The sequence below is a fragment of the Pinus tabuliformis genome, chromosome J (assembly GCF_031772625.1).
Source record: "Pinus tabuliformis cultivar Carrire ecotype Pingquan chromosome J, CPIR1, whole genome shotgun sequence".
NCBI lineage: Eukaryota > Viridiplantae > Streptophyta > Pinopsida > Pinales > Pinaceae > Pinus > Pinus tabuliformis.
The window spans coordinates 102,171,939-102,188,243 of record NC_142295.1 but is presented as its reverse complement, the minus strand read 5'-3'; the positions used below and the strand labels follow the sequence as shown (position 1 = coordinate 102,188,243).

General features: G+C 41.9%; 1 protein-coding gene across 2 annotated transcripts in view; it reads left to right on the top strand.

Annotated features, from left to right (window-relative positions):
* Positions 1 to 16,305, top strand: part of LOC149225723 (AP-1 complex subunit mu-2-like) — a 60,095-nt gene that overhangs the window by 23,581 nt on the left and 20,209 nt on the right. The window contains exons 2-10 of one of the 2 annotated variants that reach the window (XR_016247697.1): positions 11,603 to 11,749; positions 12,094 to 12,156; positions 12,281 to 12,457; positions 12,548 to 12,651; positions 14,591 to 14,695; positions 14,856 to 14,952; positions 15,061 to 15,158; positions 15,362 to 15,525; positions 15,627 to 15,749. Coding sequence is in view for 1 of the 2 variants with exons in the window: in XM_089377295.1 (XP_089233421.1) it covers positions 11,603 to 11,749; positions 12,094 to 12,156; positions 12,281 to 12,457; positions 12,548 to 12,651; positions 14,591 to 14,695; positions 14,856 to 14,952; positions 15,061 to 15,158; positions 15,362 to 15,503; positions 15,627 to 15,749 (1,056 nt within the window). In the remaining variant the exon portion in view is untranslated. The remainder of the gene's footprint in view (positions 1 to 11,602; positions 11,750 to 12,093; positions 12,157 to 12,280; positions 12,458 to 12,547; positions 12,652 to 14,590; positions 14,696 to 14,855; positions 14,953 to 15,060; positions 15,159 to 15,361; positions 15,526 to 15,626; positions 15,750 to 16,305) is intronic. The other variant, XM_089377295.1, reaches the window with a different exon arrangement.

The following is a 16,305-nucleotide window of genomic DNA, read 5'->3' as shown; positions in this document are numbered from 1 at the left end:
GATGGATCTATAACTTGTATGGGCGCAGTTTCATCCGTCAGCGCATGTTGCGCCCCCTGTTGTACCTGTTCCTGCTGCAACTTATTCTCTCGTCTATGTAGCGCCTCTTCCTTGAGTTGCTGCTTCAGAACATGCAACTCCTTCTATGTTCCATTCTCTGTCTTCGCGCGATATTCCTGTTGTGTCGTCACCTCATAGCCTGAGTCTCCAAAGTTGCTTCCATCACAAGTGGATCTGCTTGAGCTTGCAACTTTGTTCCGCCTCTGTGTTGTCAACAACCTTCCTCTTGTGTTCGTTGCATCCGGTATGCTGCCTTCAACTGTTGTTGATGGTGCTGCTTGCTGTGATGCTGTTGCCGTCATATCTTGATGTCCTTGTCTACGAACAACTCGATGTCTTCATGGGTAGGCAAGTTCATAGACACTTGATCGACTGCATCCCCAAGTGTGCTCTGAACGGTGTCTTCAACTCTGCTCTCCTGGAAACCATTGTACTTGTGCTGCTGAGAGGCAGATGAACACCTGCGATACCTGGAGACATGGCAACACTCATGGCAAGCAATCTGTCAGTCGAAAACCAAATGAACTTGAGAACTAACTTGCAACATACTTGTGTGACTGATCATGAAGGTTGCGCAATTTCCGTCGGGAGGTTGGGAGACTGACTGCCAAAACTGTGCAAGGCATAGTCCGGGCTATCAAGAGGCTGACTGACTGCTAGAACTGCGCAATGCACAGTCCAGCTTGGCCTGCTGAGGACTGAAACTGCGCAATGCGCAATTTCAGTCAACAGTGACATGCAACCAGCAAACTGCATTGCGCAGTTTCTGGGGCCAACAAGACACTGCCTCCAAGAATTGCGCAATGCAAGCCTGGAGGTCAGTGCTTGGCTAGACTTGCACAATTTCTGGAGGGAAGGCAGAGCCTTTGCTTCCGGAAATGCGCAGTGCTAGCTGGGCAAGGCACAGTTTGGGCCAAGGCAGCCCAATCTGGTCGACGGGCGATTGAAAACATGAGAAGTGTGAATGCATGATGAGATGAGTGCAAACAAGAGTGAATGATTATTCATGCCGCGACGATGACCATCCGTGCAAAACAATGTCATGCATGCGACAACAGTGATGCGAATGAAAACTGAAATGGTGCTTCTACAAGCTAACATGCATCAAAATGATAGCAAGTGCTCACTGAAATCAAGCATATAACACTCACACAAAGCAAAACACAGAAAGCGACAAAAATGCAAGACAAGACATGGAAGGCGGGCTTACCCCAAAACAACTGAGCTAAATGTGCCGACAACTCCTAGATGCAACGTGGGATGTCAGAGCTGCAAGGTCGATGTGAGGAATGAGCTTTGCAGCGTCCAGTTCATGAGTTTTGATAAAATCGAAGATGTGACACGCATGCTACAAATCTAAGAAGAGTGACACTTGGTGGGAGGTTTTTGAAATGATCGTTGCATGCAACCTCCAATTGCTAAAAGTAGATCCCTGAGTCAAGGGATGCCTTTGCATGCTGCCTTGGGAGAAGCAACCCATGCATGCAAATCAGTTTTGCTCAGTCCCGAAGGGAACCGGTCAACTCAACTGCACATGCAACAGTCTACTCAGCTGGGAGGAAAAAATGCGCATTTCTGGGAGGAAGCTGGGCTGGCTACCTATAGGGATTGCACAATTTGCTGGGCAAAGCAATTGACTGCTGCCCAGAATTCCGCAATTTCTGGGCTGAGCAGTCCTGCTTAGAGGAATTGCGCAATTTTTCCAGTGAATAGTGACATGCAGATTTGCACAATTCCAGAGCCCAGCAGGCTGTTAGACAGAATTGCGTAATTTTTGGAGGGAAGGCTGGTTCCCCTCCAGAATTGCGCAATTTCTTGAGGGAGCTGCTCAACTTGTAGTTGGACCAAGTCCGGTGAAACAACTTGTGAGGGGAATGCAACAAGCTTTGATGGACACGCTGTCATTGTGCAAGAAAATAACTGAAGCTCGTGTACTTGACTAGGCAAGATATGTTGCTGTGAAAAGTTGGTAGGGATGCTCCAAGACGAAGCTAACGCAAAATTTTGGAGGGTGGTTGTAGCCTCTACAACACTTGGCGACACATTGGTAGAACTCCAGCTCTCTGAATGGACCTTGTTCGTGAAAAGCAAGTCTAACACCTCTGGAAGTATTGTTCAGTTCTCAGTTCGTCTTGGTTTCCACACTTGCTTGATTGTAAGATGTAGCATCTGCCAAGCTCTTGGTCGATTGACACACATTCCAAGACAAGTCAACATAGTTGTTTCGATTAGGGTTGAGGGGTATATTGGTGCACAAGCAGTATAGTCGTCAGAGTCTTAGTTTCATCTCTGGTGTTGCTCTGCTACCAGTAGGCTTGGACAGTACCCCGACGGAGTCACGCAAGAACACAAGCATTGCTCCGCTACCAGCGAGCCTGGTTAGTACCCCGACGGAGTCACGCAAGAACACAAGCATTGCTCCGCTACCAGCGAGCCTGGTTAGTACCCCGACGGAGTTACTTGCATCACCTCTCTGCGCAGGAAGCCTTTCTCTTCTTTCGCCTTATTCATTTTTTATTTTTTCATTTTTCACTTTTCATTTTTTCCATTTTTTCATAACTGTGCATAACACTTATTCATTTCAGAGGCGGAAGAGGGATCTCGACTTATTGAGAGCATAAGAGGTTGTTCCTTCAGAGAAGTAGTTTATTATATACCTCTGACGTGCCTATTAAGGTTTCCCCCCACCTTATTCTAGTTGACAGAGCTGACAAGGGTTAACCCAAAAATAACCGACTAGAGTAGGTGACACTAGTTAGCGCACAAGCGTTGTGTTTTCACTAAGGTTCACTTTGAACAGTACATATTTTCCATCGATGTATCATGGACTAAAAGTAACAAGTTCTTCATACAGAGGTAGGTTGACAGACAACCAAGTAGCGATAGCTGCACAAGGCCTCTTCTACTTTACCCAGCTTGTTTCAAGAGTCATGCATGGTTTCATGCGAAACTAACCTATGAACAAAAACAAGCAAACAAACAACAAAGCCAATCAGAAGCAGAAGTAAATGCGAAAGCAAAGTGATTAAGCAAACAAGCAAGCAAACAAATAAACATGCAAAGCAAGAATGCAAACAAGCATGCAAGCGAGCAAAACTGAAAGCAAACACTACTCCTACTCCTAAGCTAACAGTGCATGGGCCTGATCATGCGAAGTGATATTTTCAATGCAGCCACCGGTGCATTGGTTAACCCATGTTGGTGAAGGCTTGGTCCACGAGCAACCCAGTTGTGCGAACCAGCAGATGTGAAAGATACGACAATGAAGACAGACACACTCCGAGCTTACAAGCATCCATAAAACAAAAATGAGTGAAAGTGCATGACAAGCACTCTGTGGACTTGCCATGATGCTGTGTGACACTACGTGTAGATGTTAGGCATATGCACACTGTTGATTGTGACATGCAAGCACACGTGAGGAAGGTAGACCACTTGCGTTGCGCAAGTGTGCTTGCTGAGTAAGATTCCTCCAATGCATGAGTGATGGGATCATGCAGTTCGAGTGGAGGAAGTGAAATCTGAGTGTTAGATTGATCTTCAATGCATACAGATGAGTGATGAGGAGCCTTGCATGTTTGAACAATTTCTTGATCAAAAGTGAAACCAACCTCAAGACAGTGAGGGCCTGACATAACCATCAGCTCGAGCTGAAGTGCCTCAACAGTCTGCGGGGTTTCGACTTCGTTGACAGATGGATCATCGTAGACCAGTGGCTTAGACGGATTAACAACGAATGAATCAACATTGTGATCAGATGATGAGGTAAAGAGATCACGACAACCAAGATCAGAAAACTCAGGATGTTGGTTGGCATCCTCATGATTTGATGAATCACACAGAGGGGTAGATGAGAAGCAAGAATGTTCATCCTCTGTGTTTCCGGAAAAGATAGATGAAAAATCAAGTGGATGTTCAAAGAATGATTGGTCCTCTCCGTTGTCAGATGATGGACTGACATCTGGTGTGTCCTACGAATGATCAACAATGGGTGCATCCGTGGACAGAGATACACATGAAAAATCAGGGATGGCAGGATCATCAAGGATGTTAGGAAAAAATGGAGGAGGTACGAATAGACAGGGATGGTCCTCTGCTGCCGGTGGATGTTCAAGCTCCCAGTCATACTCTTCGTGAATGATAGCGCATGTTGGTTGTGCAACACCAACTTCGTCGATAGATCGATCCTCGTTCAAAACAAGTGTAGAGTCCGGAATAGAAGAACACAAGACAGTGCAATCTAAAGGATGATTAGAATACGAGGACGGAGGTTGAGGTACGAAATACATGTGATAACCCATGGGATTCCCAACCAAGCTTGCACGAAAATCGGAAGGAGCGATGTTGGGAGGATGTGACGGTTGAACAGATGTGTGTTCATGCTCTCCCACATCACTCTGCGATGGTGGAGCTGTTTGATGAGGGGACGATGGACAGTCACTTGTGACAGCGACGTGTCCGTCTGTGATTGTGCAACTCCATCATCGAAGTATGCTGAGCGGGGTTTGAGCTTGAACTTCTTCTTGGGATTGACAGATTGGATAAGGCAATATTCAAATCTATCCATGAGATACTGAAATTTCATCTGACTTTTCGGGGCTTCAAACATGAATAGACGGAAACGCTCCGAAAACTCCATAGGTGATTCGTGCGGGGCCTTCCGTTGTTTTAAATTTTTTTTATCAAGTACTTCAGGATCAAAATGGTGGAAAACGGATTTGATTAGATCGCTAAACTGCTTGAATGAGTGCACGAAGTTATGAGGTAGTGTGCCACACCATTGTGATGGGTGGTCGCAAAGTGTGTGTGCGAGCAACGAACAGACCTTTGTTTCATTAAAATCTTCCATTCCCTCCATGAGAGCATGGAAGTCATCTAAGTGCTCAGGCCAAGCCACTTCGCCTTCACCATCATACGTGATTTGTGACAAGTGATCCTAGAACTCCCTCTTGATGTGAAAGATATGTTCGTTGGACAGACATTTCGGAGGGCGAACTATAACAAACTCCATGATAGATGTGAAAAAATTCAAAATAGATGATGAGGGCTCAACTTGTCATCTGGCCCTCCTTCTAGTGCCAGAAATGTTGACAGTGTTGGACCCGCCAACAGGTCAGGGGACCTCCCCGATAAGAAGTCCCAATTAGACCTCAGACCGTTTGGTGTAGGAGTCCCAGTGGTGGGTCGTACGATAATGCCTTGACCGCGATTTCGCACAGAGGCAAGTAAGGTGTCCCTATTGGTAGCAAGGGTGTGACAGCTACAACGAGTCAAGGAAGGTGCATGAGAGGTTCTAACACATGGGGAGTGAGGTGAATGCGCCCCTTGGAAACCTGTAATAGTACTCGGCCTGGAAGGGAACACACGAGCAAAGATGCATCACTAGCTGGAAAGCAAGATAGTGAGCAATCCAAAGTGATGTTTAAACCAACAACATATCTACACCAAGATTCATACAATTGCATACAAAATAGTTCATACACACATTCGTAAGTTAAAGAACATACATTGCTACAACAACTAGAATAGTCCAACTATAATAACAACATATGCATGAAAACGTGCTGGCTCTGTTATATTAAGAAGTGTAAGTTCCAATCATATAATACATCCATGTCCAACCACTAGTTCCAATAGTGGAACGTTACAACCACAACTGCCTGCTCGTCGAAAGAGATATACTAGCTCTGCGCAGTGGAGAAGCCAAGGCGCGTTACAATACTGTCCAAACTTTCTCTAAGATAGTCCTATCTGGTTGACCAAAAGCCTGTACAATGAGTTATGAGAGACTATTTATAGCAAAGGGTGGGGTGGCCCTTGACATTCCCCTTTGTGACAGTTCATATACCCTCACAACTCTTCATCTACTTTATGACTGTTACGTTCAACTATCGACACTTGAACTTACACTTGACAAGATGTTACATACAATCTTCACATGTACCCATGTGAGACAAAATGGCTTGAGAAAGCCATGCAAGACATCACTAACACTCGGACCGTTGAGGTGAGACCGACTCTTGACATCCTTGTGATGGTCGATGGTGGCGAACTGACGCCAAGCTTGTTCGTCCGTGATGATGTCTGTGCGCTCAATGGTGATATCTTGTTGAAGCACTCTTGTCTCCATTGCATTTGAGTACACTGATACGACGCCTCCGTCCAACTCGTCTGATAGCATGTGCATGGTCTCCTTGGGTGCGACCGGACTGGCAACATGTTGATGCATAGTGTCTACGCTGCGCTCCAAGCATGTGCTGGTGGCTGTGCGCAACAACTTGTCGAGGTACATGTTCAGCTCCAGTTAGACTTGCTTCTTGTCCTCGCCTCAATGAGTGTGCTGAATGGGTGGGATCACATGCGTGCGCACAATGACATGCATGCGGCTGCACTCCCTTGCATGCGATCAACAACATTGCTCACCTTGTCTGCTTCGTGCCAGTTGCTGGGATGGATCTATAACTTGTACAGGCGTAGTTTCATCCGTGAATGCATGTTGCGCCCCTTGTTGTACCTGTTCCTGCTGCAACTCATTCTCTCGTCTATGCAGCTCCTGTTCTTCCTTGAGTTGCTGCTTTAGCACATGCAACTCCTTCTTTGTTCCGTTCTCTGTCTTCACGCGATCTTCATGTCGCCGTCACCTCATAGCCTGAGTCTCCAAAGTTGCTTTCATCACAAGTGGATCTGCTTGAGCTTGCAACTTTGTTCTGCCTCTGTGTTGTCAACAACCTTCCTCTTGTGTTCGTTGCATCTGGTATGCTGCCTTCAGCTGCTGTTGATGGTGCTGCTTGTTGTGATGTTGTTGTCGTCATATCTTGATGTCCTTGTCTATGAACAACTCGATGTCTTCATGGGTAGGCAAGTTCATAGACACTTGATCGACTGCATCCCCAAGTGTGCTCTGAACGGTGTCTTCAACTCTACTCTCCTGGAAACCATTGTACTTGTGCTGCTATGAGGTAGATGAAAACCTGCGATACTTGGAGCCATGGCAACACTCATGGCAAACAATTTGTCAGTCGAAAACCAAACGAACTTGAGAACTGACTTGCAACATACCTGTGTGACTGATCATGAAGGTTGCGCAATTTCCGCCGGGAGGTCGGGAGATTGACTGCCAAAACTGCGCAAAGCACAGTCCGAGTTGTTAAGAGGCTAGCTGACAGCTAGAATTGCGCAATGCATAGTCCAGCCTGGCCTGCTGAGGATTGAAACTGCACAATGCGCAATTTCAGTCAACAGTGACATGCAACCAGCAAACTGCATTGTGCAGTTTCTGGGGCCAACAGGACACTGCCTCCAAGAATTGCGCAATGCATGCCTGGAGGTCAGTGCTTGGCTAGACTTGCACAATTTCTGGAGGGAAGGCAGAGCCTTCGCTTCTGGAAATGCACAGTGCTAGTTGGGCAAGGCACGGTCCGGGCCAAGGCAGCCCAGTCTGGCCGACGGGTGAATGAAAACATGAGAAGTGTGAATGCATGATGAGATGAGTGCAAACAAGAGTGAATGATCATTCATGCAAACAACAAGCGCAATATTCAGAAAATGAGAAAGCATGCATGTGTGTGAAGCGAGTCATCGCGACAGTGACTGTCCGTGCAAAACAATGTCATGCATGCGATAGCAGTGAGATGTGAACGAAAATTGAAACGATGCTTCTACAAGTTAACATGCATCAAAATGAAAACAAGCGCTCATTGAAATCAAGTAGACAACACTCACACAAAGCGAAACACAAAAAGCGACAGAAATGCAACACAAGACATGGAAGGCGGGCTTACCCCAAAACAACTGAGCTGAATGTGCCGACGACTCCTAGATGCAATGTGGGATGTCAAAGCTGCAAGGTCAATGTGAGGAATGAGCTTTGCAGCATCCGGTTCATGAGTTTTGATAAAATCGAAGATGTGATGCTCATGCCACAAATCTAGGAAGATAGACACTTGGTGGGAGGTTTTTGAAATGATCGTTGCATGCAACCTCCAACTGATAAAAGTAGATCCCTGAATCAAGGGATGCCTTTGCATGCTGCCTTGGGAGAAGCAACCCATGCATGCAAATTAGTTTTGCTCAGTCCCGGAGGGAACCGGTCAACTCAACTGCACATGCAACAGTTTGCTTAGTTGGGAAGAAAAAATCCGCATTTCTGGGTGGAAGCTGGGCTGGCTGCCTAGAGGGATTGCACAATTTCTAGGTAGAGAAGCTGACTGCTGCCCAGAATTGCGCAATTTTTCTAGTGAATAGTGACAGGAGATTTGCCCAATTCTGGAGCCCAGTAGGCTGCTAGACAGAATTGCGCAATTTCTTCAGGGAGCTGCTCACCCTGCAGCTGGACCAAGTTCAATGAAACAACCTGTGAGGGGAATGCAACAAGCTTTGATGGACAGGCTATCATTGTGCAAGAAAATCTTTGAAGCTTGTGTGCTTGACAAGGCAAGACATGCTGCTGTGAAAGGTTGGTAGAGAGGCTTCAAAACGAAGCTAAAGCAAAATTTTGGAGGGTGGTTGTAGCCGTTACAACATGATGATGGAAGAATACCAATATATTATGAAGAATGTTGTATGGGAGATTGTGCCTAGACCCAAAGGGAAGTCAGTGGTGACCTCCAAATGGATATACACGATTAAGCATGTAGTGGATGGCAATATTGACAAATACATGGTGATATTTGTGGCTAGAGGATTCTCCTAGAAAGAGGGAGAGGATTATGATGAGACTTTTGCTCCAGTTGCCAGGTACACTACTATTAGATCTATTATTTCTATTTCTTCTTTTATGGGTTGGAATTTACATTAGATGGATGTAAAGATTGTTTTCCTTAATGGTGTGATTAAGGAAGAAGTGTTCATAGAACAACCTCAAGGACCTCAAGGTTTTGAGGTTCATGGGAAGGAGTCTCACGTTTGCAAATTGAAGAAAGACTTGTATGGACTTACTCAAGCACCTAGAGCTTGGTATTCTCGAATTGGTGACTACCTGATAAGACTTGGCTTCTCCAAAAGTGATGTTGATCCAAACCTATATATCAAGGTTGAGAAAAATGAACCTATGATTTTATTGTTGTATTCTGACAAGTGTATAACATCTCATTATTCAGTGTAAGCTGGAGCTGGCCTCTGAATTTGATATGAAGGATCTCGGCTTGATGCACTACTATTTAGGACTAGAAGTATGGTAGAAACCTGGTGAAATATTCCTTGCTCATTGAAAGTATATTATCAAGATCCTTTGGGAATTTGGAATGATGGACTGTAAATCTATGGCAACCCCTATGGTGACTAATTTGAGGAAGTTGAGAGACTTTGAGTCAAATTTTGTAGATCCAACCATGTACTGGAAGTGGATTGGTTCCTTGATGTATTTGGTTAATACCAGGCTATACATTTTGCTTTGCAGTGAACACTCCGGAGCCAGTTCTAGGCGGAACCAAGACATTGGATTGCTGCAAAGCATGTATTGAGGTATTTACGTGGTACAATTGATTATGGTTTAAGATATGTCTCAAACAGTGATATACAGTTGCAAAGATATACAAATTCAGATCGGGCAGGGAGCGTGGAAAACAAAAAGATACATTTGGAGGTTGTTTCAGTTTGGGCTCCACTATGATTTTAGGGATGAGCAGGAAGCAAACATTTGTTGCACTCAACACTGTCGACGTTGAGTATATGGCAACTAGTTTAGCGAGTTGTGAAGCAGTTTGGCTTCGAAAGTTACTCACAAGACTATTTGATCAGGTGCTAGAACCACCTGTGATATATTGTGACAATCAAGTTGTGTGAAGCTTGCAGATAATTTAGTTTACCATGACAAGTTGAAGCACATCGAGATCAAGTACCACTTAAGTCGCGACATGTTGCAAAAGGGAGCAGTGAAGCTCCAATACATCTCTACTGATGAACAAAGAGTTGATATTCCTACAAAGCTTCTGGAGCGAAGTTTGTGTACTTCAGGGAGAAGCTTGGACTTGTTGAGAATACCTCCCTCAGTGAGAGGGAGTGCTAATGAGATAGCATCAGGGACATGTATTCTCTCTGTATCATGCGTATTAACTGAAATCGGGGAGAATGGTCCAACAAAGCACAATCATTCTTCCCGTGTCAAGAATGTTGAACAAAATTAGGAAGAATGGTCCCATAGGCCAAGAATCACTCAGTTGAGTGGGTGCCTTTCGACATCAGGCTTAGACTCTTCAAATAGGTTGAGCGAGCACATTTAGCATCAAGCGCAAAATTACTCATGAAGAGTGTGGCCTTTGGAGATTCATCATGAGTCAAAGATATTGACCAGGATGATGGTGAACCAAGAGGGACCGGAATTAGGGTGACTACTTGATGCTAATGTTGTACCATGTGTTAGGCGTACCGACCAAGATTATGGTGATAATGCACCATAGGTCAGAGGTACCAGCCAGAATTATGGTACCTAGTTGATGCTATAGATTTTTACTATAGGTCAAAGATGTTGACCAGGATTATGGTAATCAGATGATGTTGGTGCTATTGATAAATGATAAACCTCTTCTTAGAGAAATTTGTCAACAAGAAAACATTTGATAGTCATTATGAATACCTCCCTAGCTAAGAGGGAGTGTTGAATTTTGTAGCTGCGGACAGCCTTCATAATTAATATTTTAGCCCTTGAAATATATAATGGAAAATGTAAGACATGTTCTTCATGTCATTTTATTGTTAGCTATTGAAATTATTAATATAAGACATGTTGTTCATGCCGGTTTCAAAAGAGAAAATTTTGAATTTTTGGCTCCAAACTTGTCAAGTCAGCCCCAGTGAAGAACACCCATTCAAGCTATAATAGCCAAAACACTATATATAAGGCACTTGACGTCCTCCACAATGCACAATTCGATCTCACACATGTCAAAGTATCTTCTGTGCATCCAAGCGAAGGAGAAGAAGAATAAGGACGAAGAAGCAGGGCCGAAATTCTGGGCAGAAGAGCTGAGTTTATGGGAGGCTGAATTTCGGCCTAGGCATATCAGGCAGGGCCAAGTTTGTTGGGTTTGACAAGAGGGCAGTTTGACCATCATACTTAACTAGCAGAATTAGGTGTATTTCTTGTTGAACTGAGGAATTTCTCTAAGGAAAAGGTCGCTGGGTTTTTCTCCCAAGTGGGTCTTCCCAGGGTAAATCTTGTGTTATCTTTGTGCATTGTGATCTCTACTGTCCTTGTGCATTTATGGTTGAATTTCTGAAGTGTAATTGCTTAATGATAAACCGGAAGTGCTAATAGAATATTACGTCATTAGAAGTAATTATCAGTTTTTCAGGAATTAGTGCTTGTACCTATTGCACTTTAAAAAATCAACACCCTGCTGGTTGAGAAATCTCGAGTTGAATTTTTATCAATTCTGTGGAAATTGAACTATGTTGTACAACCATTTTGAGAGGAAACCTCTTTTCATGAAATCATAAAAATCAACTAGCCCTGTAAATAACACATGATTTGAAACTTCTGCGATAGATGAGATTTTTGATGGAATGAATTCCTCACATAGACCTTTTCTGCTGCATTATACAGGGAGATGCTGCATCACAAAATCCTGTGGTTTATGACAATGGTGTCACTTATTTGTTCATTCAACACAACAATGTTTACCTTATGACAGCATCAAGACAGAACTCCAATGCAGCTAGCTTATTGCTATTTTTACACAGGGTTGTGGAGGTAAGTTTGAACAGTTCTTATTCGTTACAATAAACGATATTTTTGTGGAATGCATAACTCAGATTCATTTTCAAGAATAGAAAAAAGATGCTTTTATATTGTTATGGATTGACGTTGTGGACCTGCTTTTGGCTTTACGGGTTTGTATTTTGTGTGCATGTGATTGCTCTGTTTACAATCTTCAGCGTGTGAAATCTGCATACTACAAGCAAACCATCACATCAAAGCATCTTTATTTATGCTGCATCACTTTTCTTAGGTATTGCATATCGGATAATGGATTAATTGAGCAATAGGTCAGTTCTGTGTTGATCTTGGTAGTGTTATGTGTGTGATTCCTGCAGGTTTTCAAGCACTATTTTGAAGTGTTGGAAGAAGAATCTTTGAGAGATAATTTTGTTGTGGTGGTTAGTATGCAAGTATTTTAATTTCTTGTTTAGTTAGTAAGGCTCAATGTGTAGAACTCTTTATTGAAAACTTAAAATTTGAATTTCTAGTCACATTCTGATTGTTTTTCTTGCATGCTTGCAGTATGAACTATTGGATGAAATGATGGATTTGGGATACCCTCAATATACAGAGGCAAAGATTCTTAGTGAATTCATTAAAACCGATGCTTATAGAATGGAAGTCACCCAACGTCCTCCAATGGCTGTTACAAATGCAGTTTCATGGCGAAGTGAAGGAATACAGCACAAGAAAAATGAGGTGGGAGGTAGATTTTGATTGATTTTGTATTTTATTTGTGTATGGAGAATATAAATTTAAGTAGTTGGCATTATCCTCCTGTTCTTTCAGGTATTCTTGGATGTGGTGGAAAGTGTCAATATGCTTGTGAATAGCAATGGACAAATAGTGCAGTCAGATGTAGTTGGTGCTTTGAAGATGAGAGCCTACTTGAGGTAGCTTTTCTGCCATGTGGAAAGGAAGAAAACCATTTAATTTGCTATTAGCTGCTATATGTGACTTTTGGCATACTGTTAAATTATTATATTTTGCATAGATGAAGTTATTTATGTTATGAATTTATTAAATATCTTAGATGATATATTATCAGTAACTTAGGGCTGTATTGACTGAATGTATGGTCCATAAATTAAAAAACTCAAGGACAGTCATATTTCCACTTTTAACTGAACTTTTATGATTGGAAGATAATTTGGCTTTGCTTCTCATTTTGTTGAATACTTTTGGGCAGATACGCCAAGGCATTAGAAACACACCACAACTCATAAAAAAGTTGACCTGCAAGTGTTTGCTGGTTATCATTGTACCCAATAATTATGAATAGCATATACGCTTGAATGCTTACAGTTGTGGTGAGAACCACATTTTATAGGTGCTAGGGCTAGATTACACAATCCTAACTCTAACAACCATTGCGGGCTCCTTAAGTGAGCTAATTGATGACCCCACTATTGGTGTACAATGAATGACATTCATGACAACTGAGGGACCACTATGTCCAGCTTAACCGCCTCGCTAACCACTAGTGTGGGCTATGGCTGCCTGCTAAGGAAGAGTCATAAATGACATTAATGATCACTAGCAGACCACTAAATCAAGCTTAACCACCATTGCCTCAACAGTGTTTACAGCACATTCTGCCCGAGAAGGATAACATTACAGACTTAGACCATAAACATATCACATTGACTCAAATGGATGCCAATAATGATAACTACTGTGAATTCTCAGCTAATAGAAACATGACCAGACTTTTGCTAATGTGCACAGTAAAATATAATATTAGTGTTGCTTGGCAAAAGCAATTTAACAGTGGTGATTCAATGTGATTACAGAGTCAAAAAAAATTCTGTACTATAGAAAAAGTCCACAATAAGAAGTGGGATACCAAAAGTAATTCGATCACAGTTTTAGATATATATTACAAGTATTTCTCCCATCAGTAAGCACACTAACTTCCAGATTTTGCATGGCTGATCCTAACACTAAAAGAAGAACTGTATTCATATTTATGGTCATTTAACTTATTGGAGACGGGACACTGACCAATAGAAAGCCATAGAGGGAATTTGATAAGATAAAATGATTTCAATATATTTAGTATCTATAATGAGAACCTTGGAGTATTTTTATAACCGGGACCATGGTTGCTATGGTTTGCAGGTGTTGATGTGGAATTGGGTTTGAGTATGATGTTTTCAAAATCTGGATTTTCATGTTCCAGGGTGGGGTAGGAGGAGCAAAATATACATGCTTAAATTAAAACTTATGCAACTAGATAAAGAAATGCTCAATCTGAAATAAATTTCAACTATTGTGTGTTTATTTCTTGCAGAACATATAAATTCCCCAAACATTGTATATTTCGTCTCCTCTCATTACAGATGCTTATTGTATCCTTGCCCAGCATGCTATCCTTGATGGAAAGATAATATATGGCTAATGTAAATTGGAGGGAGATGTGTCATTCGTGAAAAGGTTTTTCCACAAGATTAACTTGTTGGACAATATCAATGACAAGGCAACGTTCAGTGATGCCTTCCTCACAAAATAATTACAAGTGTGAATTGACTTTCCTGTTAGTTCCATTGCACTCAACTTATAACACTCACAGTGAAAGTTATGCAATAGTGTCACGTACTTAAGTCAAGCTGAGTTATGCAATTGCTCCGACCTCTAGTATTATTGTTTCCTGTTTTGAAATTCAAAATGTAAATTAACTTTTCATTTAGGAAATTTTCTGGGGCAGTCTAAATGCAAGAGAGATTTGATTTATTTATTTTATAACTCACAATAAGTTTGTACAAGGATGATAATTTTGATAGTGAACTTTGCTAACTGCTAACTGTATGCTGATTGATATCTTTTCTTCAGTGGAATGCCAGAATGCAAGCTTGGTCTTAATGACAGGGTGCTACTAGAAGCTCAAGGCCGAGCAGCAAAGGGTTCCATTGATCTAGAGGACATCAAGTTTCATCAGTATGCAGTCAAACTCCCATTTTCTCCTGATGCATTCCTTGAATATTGTTTCCAAATGACAGTTCATTTTAAAAATGGCAGTGTTGGAAATATTTTAGATGTCTTTCTTGGTATATTTTCTCTATAAGAAAAAAGTTTAACAGTTGATTTATTTTCGCAGGTGTGTTCGTCTAGCTCGTTTTGAAAATGATAGGACTATATCTTTCATACCTCCTGATGGGGCTTTTGATTTGATGACATATAGACTCAGCACTCAGGTTTTTCTATAACTTCAAAATCAAGGCAATTTTCACAAAAATGCCTTTGGATCTGGTGTTTTGACAGTTCCCTTCTTGAAATAATGTTCATGTTTTTTATTGACTCAGGTAAAGCCATTGATATGGATTGAAGCTCAAGTGGAACGACATTCAAAAAGTCGAGTAGAATATTCAGTGAGAGCACGCAGCAACTATAAAGATCGCAGGTTTCAAGCTACTTCTCTAGCTGATGTCTGTCACGATATTTATTTTCTGTTTGATCCTGAAATCTTGTCAGATCTTTTGGGTTTTTGCACTTAAAATGCAGTTATCTAATGCAATGTCTCTCAAGGAAGGTCTTGGGATTTCTGGTGTTTGTTTGAATGTACTCATTTGCTTAATCTCAACTCTTTTCTTTTTGGCTGTGCAGTACAGCAACAAATGTTGACATACAGCTGCCTGTTCCGGCTGATGCTACCACGCCTCATATACGAACCTCCATGGGTTCTGCTTCTTATGCACCAGAGAGGGATGCATTGCTTTGGAAAATTAAATCATTTCCTGGTGGAAAGGTTTATCTCATAAGTTTCACGGGTCTTCTCCTCTTGCTACATCAACCATCGCTGTTGTCGGCTCTTATTAAATTGGTTTTGATTTTTTGATTGACATATCATCTAGGATTTTTTTTTTTCCAGGAATACATGCTGAGGGCTGAATTTGTCCTTCCTAGTGTCACTGCTGAAGAGGCAGCCCCGGAGAGGCAGGCACCAATTCGCGTCAAATTTGAGATACCATATTTTACTGTGTCAGGAATCCAGGTCATTTTATTACTTAATTGTACAATTCTAGATGTCGTTTTCAATATTTACATAAGCTAATAGCAAGAGTTCTCTTATATGTTATGGAAGATTTTATGATTGATCTGATTGAAGTAGCTCTCCAATTCTCTGCTTTTTTGGATTTGCATTATAGATTTCTTTATGGGCCAATTATCTTACAGTAACTACTAAAACACTTATTCCTTTTTTTGGGCGTTTTACCCTATCTTTGTTTTGCCACATACTTTTACCCTTGCTTGGATGCTTGGCCTGCAGTTTGCTTCTATTTTCTGTTGCAACCTACCCTAAGGTACTTATGTATTCAATTATAATCACATCATGCTTTTAGAAAATCAGTTACAATTTATGAATGCTTATATACAAATTCTTTTATAGAAACCAGGATTTCATTGCCATATTTGGATGCTTTTAGTGACCTTCTAGAAGCATCAAACAAATGCTTCACTATATGATCCTGATTCCAAGATCCAATCAGAGGACAACTTAACTGTGTGGGACTGATTAAGTTATGGGAAGCGGAAGCATGGATAAAATT